The sequence below is a fragment of the Arachis hypogaea genome, chromosome 4, assembly GCF_003086295.3.
Source record: "Arachis hypogaea cultivar Tifrunner chromosome 4, arahy.Tifrunner.gnm2.J5K5, whole genome shotgun sequence".
Lineage (NCBI taxonomy): Eukaryota > Viridiplantae > Streptophyta > Magnoliopsida > Fabales > Fabaceae > Arachis > Arachis hypogaea.
The window spans coordinates 119,090,225-119,108,183 of NC_092039.1; the positions used below are offsets into that span (position 1 = coordinate 119,090,225).

General features: G+C 30.2%; 1 protein-coding gene across 1 annotated transcript; it reads left to right on the plus strand.

The window, feature by feature from the left end:
- Nucleotides 1–11,886: 11,886 nt before the first annotated feature.
- On the plus strand, nucleotides 11,887–14,476 carry LOC112797563 (inositol diphosphatase DSP3). Its single transcript, XM_025840572.3, has 5 exons — nucleotides 11,887–12,438; nucleotides 12,934–13,027; nucleotides 13,444–13,501; nucleotides 13,624–13,667; nucleotides 13,759–14,476. Exons 1-5 carry the CDS (start codon nucleotides 12,281–12,283, stop codon nucleotides 14,014–14,016), a joined length of 612 nt encoding a protein of 203 aa, XP_025696357.1. The 5' UTR covers nucleotides 11,887–12,280; the 3' UTR covers nucleotides 14,017–14,476.
- Nucleotides 14,477–17,959: the final 3,483 nt, after the last annotated feature.

Here is a 17,959-nt window from a genome sequence, read left to right on the forward strand (position 1 = left end):
TTAAAAGAGGACATGAATTACTCTCCTTATTTTTCTATAACTGTATTCTTTCTTTGAATTACACCACAAATGAATTCAAATTTATGTGAATCAAATTCCAAAATTTTCTTTCTCATTATTAGTTTATTATATCCACAATTATAACATCTTTATTTTAAATAAAAATCTTAAACTCTCATATCATTAACTCTAAATGGTATTTTTAAATTACCACACCATATTTTATAAAAAAAAAATTCAACAAATTAGTGAGAGTTATAAATTTTCACAAATAAGAGAAAAAACTGCCACAATAAACTGATGAAAGCTGTTACCATATCATTATTGTTTTCGTTGAGATCAGAGATATCATAATGATTCTTATATTACTTTTATTTCTTAACATTTTAAATAGAATAATTTCTTGATTATTTAAAAAAAAAGACCAATTAGCTGACAAAACACTTTAATATTATTTATAAAAAGGTACAAGAAATCAATCACTCCAAATAAAATAAATGGGGACGTCCACGCCGCAGCTCCGAAGCTTCCCAAATTAATTAAGAAAAAATGGGGACATGGTCACCGATTTTAGAGACCTCTTATTCTTTGGAATATATTGCATAAAAAAAAAAAATTAACTATGTTGCTCTAAAACATGCACAAGCATATTACAAAGCATGCATGCTATGGTATGTCATGCATCGTAAAAAATCCGACTGAAAAAACAAACTAAAGAAACAAAAGTAGCTAGGTAAAAAAATAAACATGCATATGAACACCACACACTACTATTTTATGAGTTCAAGTTGAAATATCAAGTGTGACACATGATGTTTTATATCGGATGAAAATAGCTTAAGTGAAGAACATATATTATCAAAAGACTCATAAATTTATTATAGGGTAAAATATATTTTTTATCTCTAAAATTTGGTAAAAATTTTAAAATATCCTTAAATTTATTTTGTTTGAATTTTGTCCTAAAAATCTTTGATTTGCATCAAATATATCATCGACGGCTAAATTTTCAAAAATTTAAAACCAATCTAACAATAATACATAAAAATTATACTTGATTTATTTGTATTGAGGATTGTTCTTATGAAATTATTGTTGAATTGATCTTATATTTTTTGAAAAATTAGCCTTCAAAGTATATTTGCTGCAAATCGAAAACTTTTAGAACAAAATTGAAATAAAATAAAACTTAAGAATATTTTAAAAACTTTTGTTAAATTTCAAGGACAAAAAATACACTTTACCTTTTATTATATTAAGATTTTTTTGTCTTGTCTGAACTACTCTTATAAATAACGTCTATTAATCTAATCTTTTATAAATTAAAAATAAGTATTGAAATAAATTTGAGAATAGTTACGAATTACGATAATAAACATGTTATAATATTAATATAAAAAAGTTATAGATTCAATTATTGAAATTATTGAAATTATTAAAATAATAAATTTTTATAAATTATATACGATGAAGGTTATTTTGAAAAAGATAATTTATATACTAACTCTCTCTCCTGTTCTTTTTATATATTTATTCACAATGTTTCTAAACTTCCAAATTTATAGGAAAATGCAGACTCACCAACTCATCATATTCAGCCACAAATCACGCTAAGCTAGGAAGGGTATTTATAAAAGAGTATTTACAAAATAATTGGGTATCAACAAACTTGAACCAGTTTTTTAAATTTAAAAAATCGTTAATTTTCAAAAAATATATACCACCGTGTCCTCCTCCCGAAAAAAGTTTTTCAAAACCTAGAAAAGAAACCTTCAATAAGCCACATAAAAAAATTTATTTATTCAAAAAAAAACATCTAAAAATTCTGTAAAAAAAAAAACATTCGAAAAAATAGTTAAAGAAAAACATGAACACAGATGCATTTACGAGGGAAAGAGAACTGCGGCGAGAGAGGGTGCTACGGTAATCTTGGGCACGATGAATTGCGACGGAGAGGGAGTTGTTGCGGTTGTCTTGGGCGCAATAAATAGCGCGAGGCGACAAAAAGCATTGCAGTGGTCCTGGACATGACAAATCGGGAGAGAGGGCGCTACAGTGATCGCGATGCTGTGAATTGCAATAGATGGCGTTGTGGTGAGAGAAGAAGACATCAAGGTGAACGACATGAATGGGAGTGGAAGAAAAAGGAAGGAGTGTGCTATTATTTTTTCAACTTTAGGATTACATTTAAGGTGTTTTTTGGTGTTATTGGGACTTTTTGTTGCGATCCATATTGTAGTTGGCAGAAGCTGGATAATTGGTTAGTACCCTAATTGTTTTCTTCGACTTTTTTTTACCCAAATACTTAGTATTTATATATAAAAATAAGTTAATATATGTATCTATGAAAGATTTAAGACAAATATACTCATAAAAAATGGGTTTTGTATGACAGAAATACATAAATCCTAAAAAACTATTCAAAAACTCCAAATAGCCCTTCTCTCCACTGCCACCATCTTCTCTCTCTCTAAATCTTCTTCCAACTCTCCAGTGAGTGCCTGCCCAACGATCTCGTCCCTTTCTCCTTCCTTCTTTTTCCCTACTCTTTCATTTGGTTCCTTCTTCCTTCAGATATTATCAAGCTTCTCACCACCCGCTTAATCACCATGTACGCCGCACATGCACCTCACCCTCCGAATCATGCTTAGTATTTCACAATTTTTTCAATAAGAATGACATATTCCTCTACAATGCGCATCTCAGCGGCTACACACTCCACCGCAACGCTATTTTACTTTTTTTTTGAATTGGTCTTCGTGGCAAGACTTCTGCCGAACAATTTCACGCTGCCGTGTGTTATCAAGGCCTACACTGGGCTTACGGAGGTGGAGCTTGGGAAAGCGCTTCACGCGCTTGCTTTGAAGTTGGGACTGTGCTCAGATTCTTTTGTGAAAAATGCACTTATTGCTAGGTATGACAAGTGTGGGTTTGTGGAGAGTGCGTTCAAGGTATTTGAGAAAATGCTTCGAAGAAATTTGGTTTCGTGGAACTCAATTATGCTTGTGTGCTCAGCGAATGGGATTTTTGGTGAGATTTATGGCTTGTTTAAGAGGTTTTTGTTGAATGGTGTAGTGATGATGAAGATTCGGTTCCTGATGTTGCTACTATGGTCACAATGGTTCCTGTGGTGGCTACAACGGGTGAAGTGAATTTGGGGATGCTGTTTTATAGTTTGGCTTTGAAACTGAATTTTGAAATTGGGACATTCACCAGAGAGTTGGAAGAAGATTTAGAGAGAGAGAGAGAGAGAAAGAGAGAGAGATGATGATAGTACCAATGGTGGAGAGAAGTACAATTTAGAATTTTTGAATAGTTTTTTAGGATATGGATATTTTTGTCATACAAAACTCATTTTTTATGGATATAATGGTCGTTTTCTTATTTGATAAATATATTTGTCAGTATTTATATCTTTTTATGAGTACATATGGTAATTTATTCTTATATATAATGCTTGAGGCTCCTTTTCGGATGGTATTTTTAGCATCAAGTCAACACACAATTCCATCAGTAAAGGACGTTGTCCAAACAAACTTTTCAAAACTATTTAGAGTTGGAACAAACTTGAGAGAATCCAAACTTTTTTGTGGTTATTAGCTCATGGGGGAAAGTAATTTCATTGCTGGTATACTTATCAAAAAGAGTCAAGAGCTTTCCATGGGTATTCATATATTTGAAGTTCCTCCTGATAATGTTAATCATGTTCTGCTTATGGATAATTCGGGTGCCATAAGGATGAGAGGTGGTAATTAATTATCTATCCTTTTTGCTTTTTTTGTTTTGTTGTTTCTTTTTTGTTTTGGATTTTTTATCCCATTTTCACAAAATAAAAAATAGATTAGAGGCTAGCGGCCAACATTACGTAAATATTTTTAATAGAATTTGGTTATACGTTTGTTCTAAATATATTTGATGGTAATCAGTGACTAAGAGAAGGGGGTTGAATCTTAGCCCATTTTTGTTGACTATTAATTTTTGATTTTTCAAAGGAACTTCAGGAGATTTTTCTGCTTTTGTCTCATGCTGAGTTGAGAGACACTTTTGTTTTGTCTCATGCCGAGTTGAGAGATACTTTTGTTTTTGTCTCCTGATAAATAGAGACAGAGAAAGGAGTAGAGAAGATGAAGTAACCCCAGATATATCATGGTTCAGCTACTAGGTGCAATGTAGCATACATCCAGTCTCTATCACAATAATGATAGAATTTCACTATGTTTTCACAATATTATAAACACCAATTTCTCCCTAGGAACTACCCATTCCTATCTGGGACAAATCCAGATTCTAACTCCAATCTGAATTTGACTTGGACTCAAACCAAGCTTTCAACAGCAAAGTGCTAACCCAACTTACAAGGAAATCCCCACAGGATCATGAAACACAACAAATAGATGTACAAAGAAATTCTGAGACATCTCTGGCTTTTTCTCTTATTTGATCACTACCTTTTTCCTCTCACTGGCTTTTTCTTACAAACCTCACCATGTTTGTCTTTTTCACCATGAGACTCAGACAGACAAATACTAAAAAAAAGGAAAACAAAATGGACATCATTGAAGGAGAAGAACTCAAGAAGTTTGGGTAGCTATGAGAACTCTGTGCTTTCACTTTCTCTCCTTAATCTCAACCCTTGGCCATTCACCCTTAATATAGAAGGGGAAGCTTCCAAGGTTGAAACCCTAATCCAGCAACTTCTTCTCCTACCAAAGAGTAGCAGCGGCTTCAAACAGAGAGGGATGAGAAAACCGAGGTTGATGCATGCAAGCTTGCCTCATCACTCTCACCTTTTTTCTTCAAGCTTCTTCCATCTTGGCCATTGATCTTGACTTTGGCCTCAAGAATAGATTCTGATCGTTGATGGGCTTCTGACTCTGGACAGCTTCAAATTTTCTATTTTGCTTCTACCTGCTTGAGACTCAGAGGCTATCTTTCTCTTGGAGGAGCAAAAATAGAAAATAATTTTTATCAAACTAGATCTTCTTCCTGACAGAGGCGGATTGCTTCTTTTCTTGGCAACAAAAATTTTGAAGCCTTTCTCCAAAATCTTTCATTCTGTAGCAAATATCTTTCTTAGCCTTTCTTCTTCATAAGCTTTTTTCTTCTGATATCTTCTTCTATCTTCTTCTCTGGAGATTGAAGTGACTGAAAGTAAGAGAGAGGAGAGAGAAGAGAGAGAAAACTTTCGAAGGAAGCATTTATTAGAATTAAACTAAATTAAATTTTTACTTCCATTACCCATGACATAAAGTAATGTATAAAGTTTTTAAAGCACATTAAACTCAATTGAATTTTAGCTTTTAGTTACCAAGGCATTAAATCAATTTGAATTAAAATTTGGAAAACGTGTTACTTGCACCAAAGGAGGTAGGTAAACTAAACTTGCTTTGTGAACCTTGGGTTCCTTTCTTTAATCCATCAATTTTGGTTTTATAGGCTTGTGATATGGGCCGTTTTTCTTTTCAATACTCATGTTTAAATTAATTTTGCACAAAGCTTAACAAGTTGGGCTCACATAGCTTTTGGCCTATTAGTTTTTTTTTTATGCACACTAACAAAAATATCAAACAACCCATTGGAAGCAAAATACTTAAACATATTTTATATTTTAATAATGTTTGATCATCATATAAGTTTTTCAAACTTAACAATATTAATATAAATTAAATTGAGTAAACTCAATTTAATTATTTACATGTAAATCGAATCAGGTTGATTTAACGATGAACTTCATAATTCTATTTGTTATACATGTTTTATGTATGAATTCTTATTATCTCGATTCTCGAGTAACACTTATTAACTCATAACCATTTTTATGTACATCTTTTGGTTTTAAGTCGAGAGATTTGAGATTTAATATCTTTTTTTTGTTGGGTTGTCATTACTTTATATTTTCGTAATAATTATTGAGTCTCTTTATACGATTTCACAGTGATCTTAAGCATGACTTATAACATCTCATTATATATAATATGCATTCACTAATTTTATTAAGGATAAAGTATACTTTTTGTCCTTAATATTTTCGAAATTTTTTAAATTGTCCTTAATGTTTAATTGATTTAATTTTACCCCTAACATTTAAAATAAGTTCAATTTTATCCTTTTTGATAATTTTTTGTCAATCAACTCAAAATCATTTTTTCCCTATTTTACACTGCTAATGTTATCCCCTAACACCAAATTCTTCCGGCATCCATGACCTAGCCCATTAACTTTTATGATTCCACCTTCACCCAATTCTACTTCACCCGACCCACCAACACACCCTTCACCTCACCTCACTAGTGTCATTGTTGCTGCTTCAACGTACCACTACCATCACAACACCGCCACATTTCACTATTGCACCGATTATCATTATCATTATCATCATCATCAATAACAACCCATCCAATCCAAAACCTTCACTTCTCTGTCGCCACCCCACTCTACCTGTTCCTCTTCATTTTACTATCGTCTCACCTTTGCCTCTTCCTTCTTCTTTGTCCACTGCCGCCTTCTGTTGAGTTAAGAAATTAACTAAATAAATTAAGTGATGACAAATATTATTTTTGGGCAAAATAAATAATTAATGTTGATTAATTATAATTACATGTTACTAATTACTTATAAATTGTTGCAAGCCAAAATATAAATTACAGCCCAAATAGAATGAAAATTAAAATAACCAACTTGGTGGGCTGAAAAGCAAAAACAGAAGCCCAAAAGAAACAAAGCCAAAGAAATTAAAACGGGCCAAGCAAATCATATTCATACCCAAGCCCGAATTGAGTTTAGCAAGCTTTTTCCCTCTCACTTGCTTTCACAAACTCAACGTTACTTTCCTCTCTGATCATGTCAAATCACAAGGTTAAAAAGTAAGAAAGAGAAAGAGAGAGAGCTTCTTCCAGAAGCCTTTCACCGAAGAAGAGAGAAAGAGAAAGATTAAGCTAGAAAGGCAAATATCAAATCACCCAAATCAAACCAAATCTAGCTTTGATTAAAGGTAACCCATTTCCCCTTGCATGCATCAAATCTTCATCTCTTCTTTCCAACACTCTGCTCTATCCCAAATGAGATACAAGGAAAAGAGGATTTATGTTCTTCTCTACTGTGTATCTACGGTCTTAAACAAGACTTGGGGACCAAGTTGGTTTTCAAGGGCTCAGATCAAGTTGACCATTGGAAGACTTCTATGGTTGCTGTTTTATGGCTTTCGGCCAAGATGAGGAAGTCAGAAGCAAAGTTTCTACTCTAAGGTTTATTGAGAAAAAGTGAATCTATGGTTGGTGAAGTTCAAGGCTCAAGGTGTTGACCTTGGGAAAAGATCCCAGTAACATGCAAGGAGAATAAAAGAAGACTTCCTGCTCATCCAGAAGCAAGGAGAGAAAACCAGAAAGTGAGAACAGTGTTCTATTAAGAAGTTCCTCTACTTGGATAATGCTTTCTTTCAAAGAAGCTTTTGGCCAATACTGAAGAACTGCATCTGAGGTTTGCGAATCTGGTTTTGCACATAGCAAAGAGGCTGCTGATGAAGTCAATCTCCTTCATGTTTTACTGATTGTAATATACTTTTTCAAGTTTATCTTTCTGTAATTTCTTGTGAGAAAAGACATTGTGAGAAAGCTCAAGTAAAAGCCATGAGTGAAAAAAGGCTGACTGATACACTTGAGAGAAAAGCCTAGAGTTATTTTCTGATTTCTTTAGGTTGGTTAAGTGTCATGTATCTTGTACCTGTTTGGTATCCCTTTCTTAGTTGGGTTAGCACTAAGAGTGAATAGTTAGGTGTTAACATAGCCAATGTCAAGTTAGGTTAGAACTTGAGTGTGAAATTGGTGTATGTAATACTGTTAACTATAGTGAAATTCTTCCATAGTTGTGGAGGAGACTAGATGTAGGTTGTATAGCACAAGGCAACCGAACCAGGATACATGCTGGTGTTAGCTTTTCTCTTCTCTGCTAAGTTTTGTTTTCTGATTTTCATGAGATAAAAATAAATTGTCTCATAAATTTTCGCTACTGTGTTCAAACAGAACCTGAATTGAAAGTTTGTTTAAAAGGGTAATAACTGCAACTAAAAGGAAGGCATAGATTCAATCCCCTTCTCTAAGCCTACCACAACCTTCACCTTCCCTTCGCAACCCCACCACTCACCCATCACGACCTCACCCCACATACAAACATAACCACAACAAGAGAAAGGGGGAGAGAGAAAGTAACGAATGATGTTAAAGAAGAAGTAAAAAAGAAGGATGGAGACAAAATCAAAAGGGCAACTCGCTGTTAATTAGGGGTGTTCAAATCCAAACCGATCCAAATTAAACCACTCATCCAATCTAATTCAAACCGAAAATCGATTAAAACCGCACTAATTCGGATTTGATTGGATTCTATTTTTTACAAACCGCTGGATTGGATCGGATTTTGGATCTATTTTTCATAACCGATCCAATCCAATTCAAACCGCACAATGTGCTATAATATTATTATTTTATTATTATATTTACAATTATACTTATAACATGTTCAATTTGTTATACATTTTTCTATTATTCATGTATTATTATTTAATAAATATTTCATGTTCAAAATATTATTTATTTATTTATTTTAACTAAATTATAATTTTATTTCTATTGTTATGTTATCGTTGGCTTTTTAAGATATTGTTAAGACTTGTTATATTATTGTTGGTTATTTAAAATTTGATGTTAAGACTTGTTATATGTATTTAATTTTTTTATTTAAAAACCGCAAATCCAAACAGCTTGTAATTAGATAAGATCGGATCGGATTTCCAAAAAAAGTTCATCCAATCCAAATCGCACCGCACATAAATTAAGCGTTCGAATCGGATGACTTTTTTCCTTAAAACCGAACCAAATCGCAATGCGAACCCCCCTACTGTTAACGACGACAACAGACAAAGAGAGAAAAAGAAGAGAAAGTAAGGGAGAGATGGAAAAACTGAGAAAATGAGAGAGAATAAAATTAAAAGGGTAAAATATCAGAATTAATTGTCAAAAAATCAATAATAAAAATAAAATTGAAACATATTTGAAATATTGAGAGTAAAATTAAATCAAATTAAATGTTTGAAGATAATTTTAAAAAATTTTAAAAATATTAAAGAATAAAAAATATATTTTTATCCTTTGATTAATTATAAGTTTTTAAACAGTCAATTCTAAAAATTCATGAAAGTCCTACTTTATTTACAAGGTTCACCTATCCAAATTTGCGGATAAGATTTATTGATATAATTGTATAATAGCTTATTTGTGTAAATTTGACTAAATTCTTATTTCTAATCAAACTAACTCCAAGTTTTTCTTTTAAAAAAATGTATTCATACAAAAAAAAAGTAAGAATTATCACTGGTTCATGACGTGTTGATGGTTTCCAAAACCACCACAAAATCAGAATCAAAACCCAAAATCCATTTAAATAGGATTTGGTAACTTAGGTAGTTAGATGAAATAAACAGCTACCTTCAAGGCTTCAATTCAATGGTGCAAATTAAAAAAGCTTGGAATATATAATAATGCAGACATAGCCATCAATCACTAACCACTAATATAAGCATTATTAGTAATATAAGTTAGTACTGTAACAAGTGGTCAAATATGTTCCGACATTAAAGTTTGTTTCCAACTTGAATGTCGGAATATTTTCATTTCATAAAAACTTTAGTGATTATATATATATCTATTCTTTTGTTTGGATCATTAGGAGAGGCACATGATAACCATTTTGAGCTAAGGTTCAGTTGTCGTTAGTTATTAGATTAATATATAGAATTTTGTTAGACAATGATTTTTGTAAATAATGTAAATAATAGATTTTAAAATTGATCCAACAAAATAAAAAAATACTTTATTTTTTAAATTTTAATATTAAGATAATTATATGTATATTTAGTGAATTGAACATCTAGCTATTATTAATTGTGTATGAATAAATCAAATAAAAAAATAACTATCTAATTAAAAATAATAAACATAATCATCTGCATACCTATTGAATTAAATATTCAACATATTTAATATTCATATTGTTTAATATTTTTATTGTGTACCTCCACTTTTTCTAATTTACATTAGGATAAAAAAAAAAAACAACCACCATAATCCTTATTCCTCTCTCCCATATCCGCACCCAGCCACCCCTTATCCCTCTCTCCCAGAGCCATCGCTCACCATGCTCCCTCCTTTTCAATTAGTGTCCCTCTTGATTTTGAATGATTTTTTTTATTAATTTTGAATTTTTTTTAAGTTTTAAATTTTTTTATGTTTTAAATATTTTTTAATTTTGGATGATATTTTTAATAATTCTAATATATATTTTTAATTTTAAAATATCTTTTAATATTTTGTTAAATATATTATTTTATTAAATTTTGAAATTTTAAAAAGATAATAGATATATCATTTTTATTAAATTTTAGATATTTCTTTCTGTTATGTTTTCAATGTTTTTTTTATTAACAATTTTTAAAATGCTTTTGAAATTTTTAAAATGAAATTTTAAAATAATTTTTGAATTTTTTAAATAAAATTTTAAAATAACTTTTTTAATTTTTAAAAATAATTTAAAAATAATTTTAGATGTTTGTTATTATTTAATTTTAAATTTTTTAAAATTTTAAATATTTTTTATTAAATTTTAAATATTTTTTATAATAATTTAAATTAATATTTTATTAAAAAAATTTCAAAAAATAGATTACTAATTGACACCCTTTGTTAGTTATTTAACGGAGTTATATTAATAATTTAATATATATCACTAATGGCAGTTGGCAATTACTCGATGAAAAAAAAGGTTACACTAGTTACCGATGAAATCATCAATGACGTGCTATATATAATTCTGAACCCTCATCATCGTTATCATTATTATTGTTTAAATAAAAATTAACGTAACTTTCTTTCCCAATAACCCACTTTTCCTGAATCAAGTAAGAATTAGTCAGTAAATTACTTAATTCAAAGCTGATAAATTAAAGTAATTATATTTCAGAAAAAAATATATATTTTTTTAAATATGTATATCTAATAAAACTATAAAAGAATAAAAAAAATAAAAAAAATTTATTATTGTATTGTTGTTTTTGATACAAAAAAATACTATTTATTTATACTAAAAATAATTTTAAATTTAAAAATAAGTTAAAACAAACAGAATTTTAGATGATTCTATTAAAAAAAAAAAGATAAACATAACAAACTTAAAAAAAATAAACACAATAAATTGTATTTCTAAAAAAAGATAAAATAACAAAAAAAAATAAGATAAGAATTTAATATATCTAATTTTTTATCAATTGTTTTATGAGTTAATTTTAAAATACTAATAATATAAATAATTTTATATTATTGTTTAAGAAAATTCATATATTTAGATAAATTTTTAAATAATAAATTTAAAAATTAATATGATGTATATAATAAAAATTAGTCACGTATATATATATATATATATATATATATATGTAAAATATTTATTAAAAATAAGTTATATAATTTATATATTTATATAAAAATACATGCTGATTAATTTAAGATTTTATTTTTAATATCTATTTATTAGTTTTGTTGCAATATCATTAATTTTCTTTATAAATTGTTTTTACACTTAATAAGAATTCAATATTTGTTTCATATGTGAACTATTTTCTTGTTATTTCTTTGCTAATATACGTGTTTTTTCATGCCACCCTCATACATCATAGCTTAACCAAACATAATTAATATTAGTTTTCAAAAATTAAAAGATAAATAATTTTTAAAAAAAGAACACCAATTCCAAACTCAACCCTAACTATAAAATTTTTTATTTATTAATTTAGTAATTAATAGAAAAAAGATTAGTTCTAGAAGCCACCTCACAAGAATTAATAAATAGGAAATTAAAAAAAAAAAAGCGACATTCTCTGCATTTTTGGCGCTGTGAGGGACCTTCGCCAACAGCAATTTAGTTGTACCGCCGTTTCGGAATCCACCCAATTCTCTAAAACGCCGTCGTTTCGATTCCGTCTTTCCCTCTCTCTTTAAATACCTAATAACTCTTTAGAATCCCAATCCATAAGGAACAACCATGCATTAAAATTCGTTCAAAGATTCAAAGATTTAGGATTTAGAATCCTAACACCTTCCTCTCTTCCAATTCTAATTCAATTCCATGTTGATTCACTGGTATCTCTGATTTTAGAGAGAGAAACAGAGAAAGGAGAGAGAATTTCAATTCTTTTGGGAAAAAACGAAAAAGTGTTCTTTTTTTGGTTTTAGTTAGAATGGGATTGATAGTTGAGGTTGATACCGTAGACGAGGACGCCGCTGTTTTGGTCCCGCCGCCGAATTTCTCAATGGTGGAGGACTGCATTTTCCGATCCAGTTTCCCCACTCCTTCCAATTTCCCTTTTCTCCAAACCCTAAACCTTCGATCCGTCATGTCAGTTTTATACTTTTATTCCCCACTCCCCTTTTGCATTTAATTTGATTTTTTTTTTTTGTAATTATGAAAACTGAGATTTTGGCAATGGGGGATTAAGGTTTATCTGAATTCTTCGCGTTTCACAATCTGGAGATCGTGTTTGAAATTCAATTTTAAGAGTTGGCTCTATGTTCTTTTGGTGCTTTAAATTTTTCATCTTTTGGATGTAATTTAAATTTTGTTTTAAATCCCAATTTGTTGGGTTTTCTTTCTTCTTCTCCTATTTATTTATGTATTTTTTTCACACTCAAACTCAATACACCATATTTTTTTCAAGAGGAAAAATTGCAACAGCGAGGAAAATTGTGATTTTTTACAGAGTATGTTATCTTGGGTATTTATCATTGCTGCTTCTGTTCTTGGATTGTTGTTCTCATTATTGTTTTATTCTTGGTGTTATTGTTGGTATTAAATGCTTGACTTGGAATTTATGAGGATTGCAAATTGGTGCAGATACTTGTGTCCAGAGCCCTATCCGGAAGAAAATCTGGAGTTTCTTCGATCGCAGAACATTCGGCTCTTTCAATTTGGAATCGAGGGGAAGACGGTATAGTTTTCACTCTGTATTGTAATGTATTCATGTGTTTCTTGTTAATAGTTCACTAGTTGTTGGGATTAGTAATGGTTTCAAATCAGGGTTATTTGATGATCTTTTGTTCCTTGTCCCTTGTGATTGAATTTGGTTATGTGAATCTTGGATTGGAAAGTGATTTTGTTGAAACATTGTTCTTTTTCACAACTCATCGTGTCTTGGGCTTAAAATCTGGATGTTGGTGCCATATGAATATTTTATCACTCAATAACTGCACTGGGTTTGTATATTTTGTATGAAACCCTGCCTTCACTTTTATTATTCCATTGAACTAGGAAGCATAGTTTGATATATGCTCATCTAATTTGAATCATATGTATTATTTACTCAATGTTTTATCTTCCTTATCTGATACACCCTCATGGTTTCAGGATGTTTCTTTACCTATTCTCAGGGATTCTATTATGGAGGCCCTGAAAGTTTTAATTGGTATTGAACTAAAACCATCTCATTCAACTTTGAGATGCAGCTTTTATTTTATGCATGCCCTTGTGCATGATGCTTCTATGATTATTGGATATTTAAACTCCTTTGCATTTTTATGGTTTCAGATGTGAGAAATCACCCAGTTTTGATTCATTGCAAACGAGGCAAGGTATTGTATCAATGTGCAAATTTATCATCTCATGATTGTTGTTACTTATTGCCTTTGTCATTCTGATTGATCCTTCTTTTCTTTCATGCAGCATAGAACAGGTTGCCTTGTTGGCTGCTTGAGAAAATTGCAGAATTGGTGCCTATCTTCTGTGTTTGAGGAGTACCAACGATTTGCGGGTGCGAAATCGAGGAACGGGGATTTAACCTTTATAGATAGGTTTGACATTGTAAGCCTGAGGCAGTGCCTTTACAGTATCATCTACCAGTATCAAGGATATGGTTCGAAGAAGCGGCGATTGCTGTATACAGACGAGAACTTGCAGAAGCCCCGACTGGCATCGTTTTAGTTGTGTGCCGTGAATTGAAACCCTTTTCCTTTGCCCATGAAATGGTAGATTTTTTAGTAGTGTCATGGTTCATTTTTACATGCTCCAACTCAAAGTTTTAGGTTTTTCAGAGTACTGCTAAAGAAACGGTCTTTTTTCTTCTTATCTTTTCTTTCTTTCTCTTTTTTATTTTGGTTGTGTTGATGCTATGTTGCTATGTTCCTTCCATTTTTATTTTCTCAAAAACACACACACACAATACAAAAATGCAACCAATTATTTTCAGAAAAGAGGCTTCTCATGCCACACATTGCTTGAACTTTTGAACCAAACAAGAGTTTTAGTTCATTCATAAGGGGATTGGATCTCAGTAATTTTATTCATAAGAGTGAACAATGTAGTCTGCACATTTGGTAACATGTTTCAGTTGTTGAAAGTTGGTTCAAACTTGATGAAAGATATATACATACTTATTTTAGTATCATAGTTATTATTATTATTATTATCAATATTCGCAAAATGTAAATTCTTTTCATGGCACATAAACACTACGATTAGTCTATAAGAATGTGTAATAAGTAATACAAGGTCAATGATACAATCATAGGAGTTAGAATAATTACATAGGTATATCAATTGGGAGTTTAATTGGAATGTCAAAGTTAAAACCAGCGTTGTAAGAACCCGATTAGGAATCAGAAATTGGTATCGTTAACTGCAAATCGGTCATTGAACTAATTAGGGTCAGAATTGGTCAGTAATAAACTAGTAAAAAAATTTTAAAAATCAGTTAAACAATTGTTTAATCAATCGAATTGGTTTTGTTTATTGATGGTTACTCGGTTTAAAATAATAAAATATAAAAAATTATTTTTAAAAAATACATATATATTTTATACATAAATATTATTATTATATTCAGTTGAATTTCGATTCAACCTTTAAAATTTTAAATCTTTAGTTTTACCGTTTTAATTATTGGTTTGGTTTGTATAACTAGTTAAACCAAAAACTAGATAAAAAAAATAAACGCTGTAGAAGACTAGAATCCTAATGCATTCCATGCAATGCTAAAAGGAATGTATTTATGTTCGCAAATTTAAGAATGAAACTATGAAAGTGAAAGCTGTTGTATTTTGTTCGGACATATTTATACTTCTTTATTGAAGCACTTACTCTTGATAAAAATAAATAAATAAGCATTTAAAAAAAAAAACAAAGTTTGATTGGTTTTTGTTTTTGTTTCGAGGCATTACCTGATTTGTGTTTTTGGGTTAAAGATTTTAACTTCCTGACCAAAAAAAAAAAAAAAAGATTTTAACTTGTCCTTTTGCGACGGTAGGAATTTCGATGTCTTAAACAATGGTAGGAATATTTGCAAGGAACTCTATACTTAAATTAGTAAAAGTTTTAACACTTAGATGAGAATGAATTGAAAAAAATACAAAAAATGAGACAGTTATTTTTTGAAAATGATTTTTGAAGATCATGGATGATTATCTCCTTATTGAGTGAAAAGTTACCATATGTTTGAGTTGGTTTATGGTGATACCAAAATATTAGGGAGAAGCATTTAGCTTACTTCCCAAGTCGGGTCAGTGCTTTTGCATCATAAACAGTAAATAAAAACTCAAATCATCTCTCTCTTTTCCATTAGAAGGAACTAGTTTTAGTTTCTATTGTGGTCTCACTTAATTAATTAATTAAAGTAATTAAAATTAATATAATTACTATTTCTTACAATAATATTTTTTAAATTTATAAATTCAAAAATAATTCACTGTTACAAAATATTAATATTAAAAAAATTATATAGAAAATAATACACAATATATAAAACGAGATTACACTAATTTGTAAAATTATTTAATATAAAAAAACATAGTTAAGCTCTATAGTTAGCGACAAGTATTGTGAAATTGCCATATATGTTCAATCAAGTCATCTTTCAACTGTCTATGCTACTGCCTATTTCGAAGTTGAGCATTTTTTTGGAGAAATTGATGGTATGGTGCAAAATCTTCCTCTCCTAACTGAGGTTGTGATAAGCCATTTTCGACATCGTCATACTCTAATCCTTGAGCAAAATTTTCTACATAAGTGTCCCTTTCATTCTCAACAATCATATTATGTAATATAATACAAGCTCGCATTATGTTTGCAAGTTTCTTCTTTTTCCAAAAGCGCGCTGGACCACGTATAATTGCAAAGCGTGCTTGCAACACTCCGAATGCTCGCTTTACATCTTTTCTTTGCCTTTTTTGGTATTGTGCAAATAACTTGCGTTTCTCCCCTTATGGTTTTGAGATAGATTTGACAAATGTGGCCCATTCAGGATAAATACCATCTGCTAAATAGTATCCCATAGTATAAATATTACCATTAATAGTATAGTTTACCTCCGGAGCATGGTCATTTAGAATATCATCGAACACTGGTGAACGATCTAACATGTTGATATCATTATTTGAACCAGAAACCCCAAAAAATGCATGCCATATCCAAAGATCTGAAGATGCTACAACCTCAAGTACTATGGTTGCAACTCCACGATAACCACTCATATACATACCTTTTCACGCCTTTGGACAATTCTTCCATTGCTAATACATGTAGTCAATGCTACCCAACATGTCAGGAAAGCCACGACCTTCCGCCATTTGTAGCAGGCGTCATACATCATTTGAATTTGGTTTTCGCAAGTATTCATCCCCGAACACCGAAATGACACCTTCAACAAATTTTTCCAATAATTCAATTGTAGTGCTCTCGCCTATGCACATATAATCATCTACAGCATCAGCAGCTACGCCATATGCTAACATCCATATCGCAGCAGTGCATTTTTTGAGTGGTGACAAACTCCTTCTCCCAGTTTTATCGACCCTTTGTTGGAAATACGGATAGGCATTTAAGAGAGCACCTACTATCCAAAGGAACACATGTCTTCTCATTCGAAATCTCCGGCGAAAAATGTCAGCATTATACACCAGCTCATCTGCAAAATAATCTTAGAAAAGGCGATCATGTCCTACTTTTCGATCTCTGTTGATCCATCTACGAGGAGTTGAGATAGAGCTTCTATCGGTATCTTCTTCTTTTGAATCATCAAGTAAACACTCATCGATCCAATTATCTATGAGTGTGTTATCTCGCCGCCTTCTTTTACCATACAAAGCCTCATTAAACATATCATCAAAATTTTTAGCCATAGCTTGAGGTATGTTTTAGTATTCTTTTGAGGTGAGAAACTAGATTTGGAATGGAGTTGCTGAATTATTGATAGTTGATATTTATAAGTGTGTCTGCAATAGATAGCTACTTTTCAACAGCTAGTTGATTTGGATCCATTTTTTCGAGCAAAAAATAGTAGCAATAGAACTTTGATTTCATAAAATTTGAAAGAAGATGAAGAGTAGAAGAAAGTGTGAGAATAGAAGTGTATGTAAGTAGTATATATAGAGTAACAAAATATTAATTTATTAACAATAATGATAATATAGTAACGACTAGTTTTATAATGTGGTTAGTATTTCAAATTTCATACATAAAAATAAACCACTCACCAAAAAATTATTTTATAATATGTAAAAATTTAAAATTATTTTTTTATGTAAATAAATTTATTTAATTATAATTTAATATAATAATATAAATAATATACAATATTAATTTAATTATTTATATTAATTATTATTTAAATAATTAATATAAATTATTAATTAAATAGAATTATAATTAATTATTATAATTATTAATAAATTGAATATAATTTAATTATATATGTATAGTTAATATATTATGCACCCTTCATCTTCTATATGTATATAAAATATTGTTAATTTTATTAACAAAATATTATTTAATTTTTTTAATTTAATTGACACACGTTTGAATATCATTGGTTAAAATTAAAAGAAATCAAGTCTCCTGAGCAAGACTTTGTTTGCTTCGAAAATTGTGA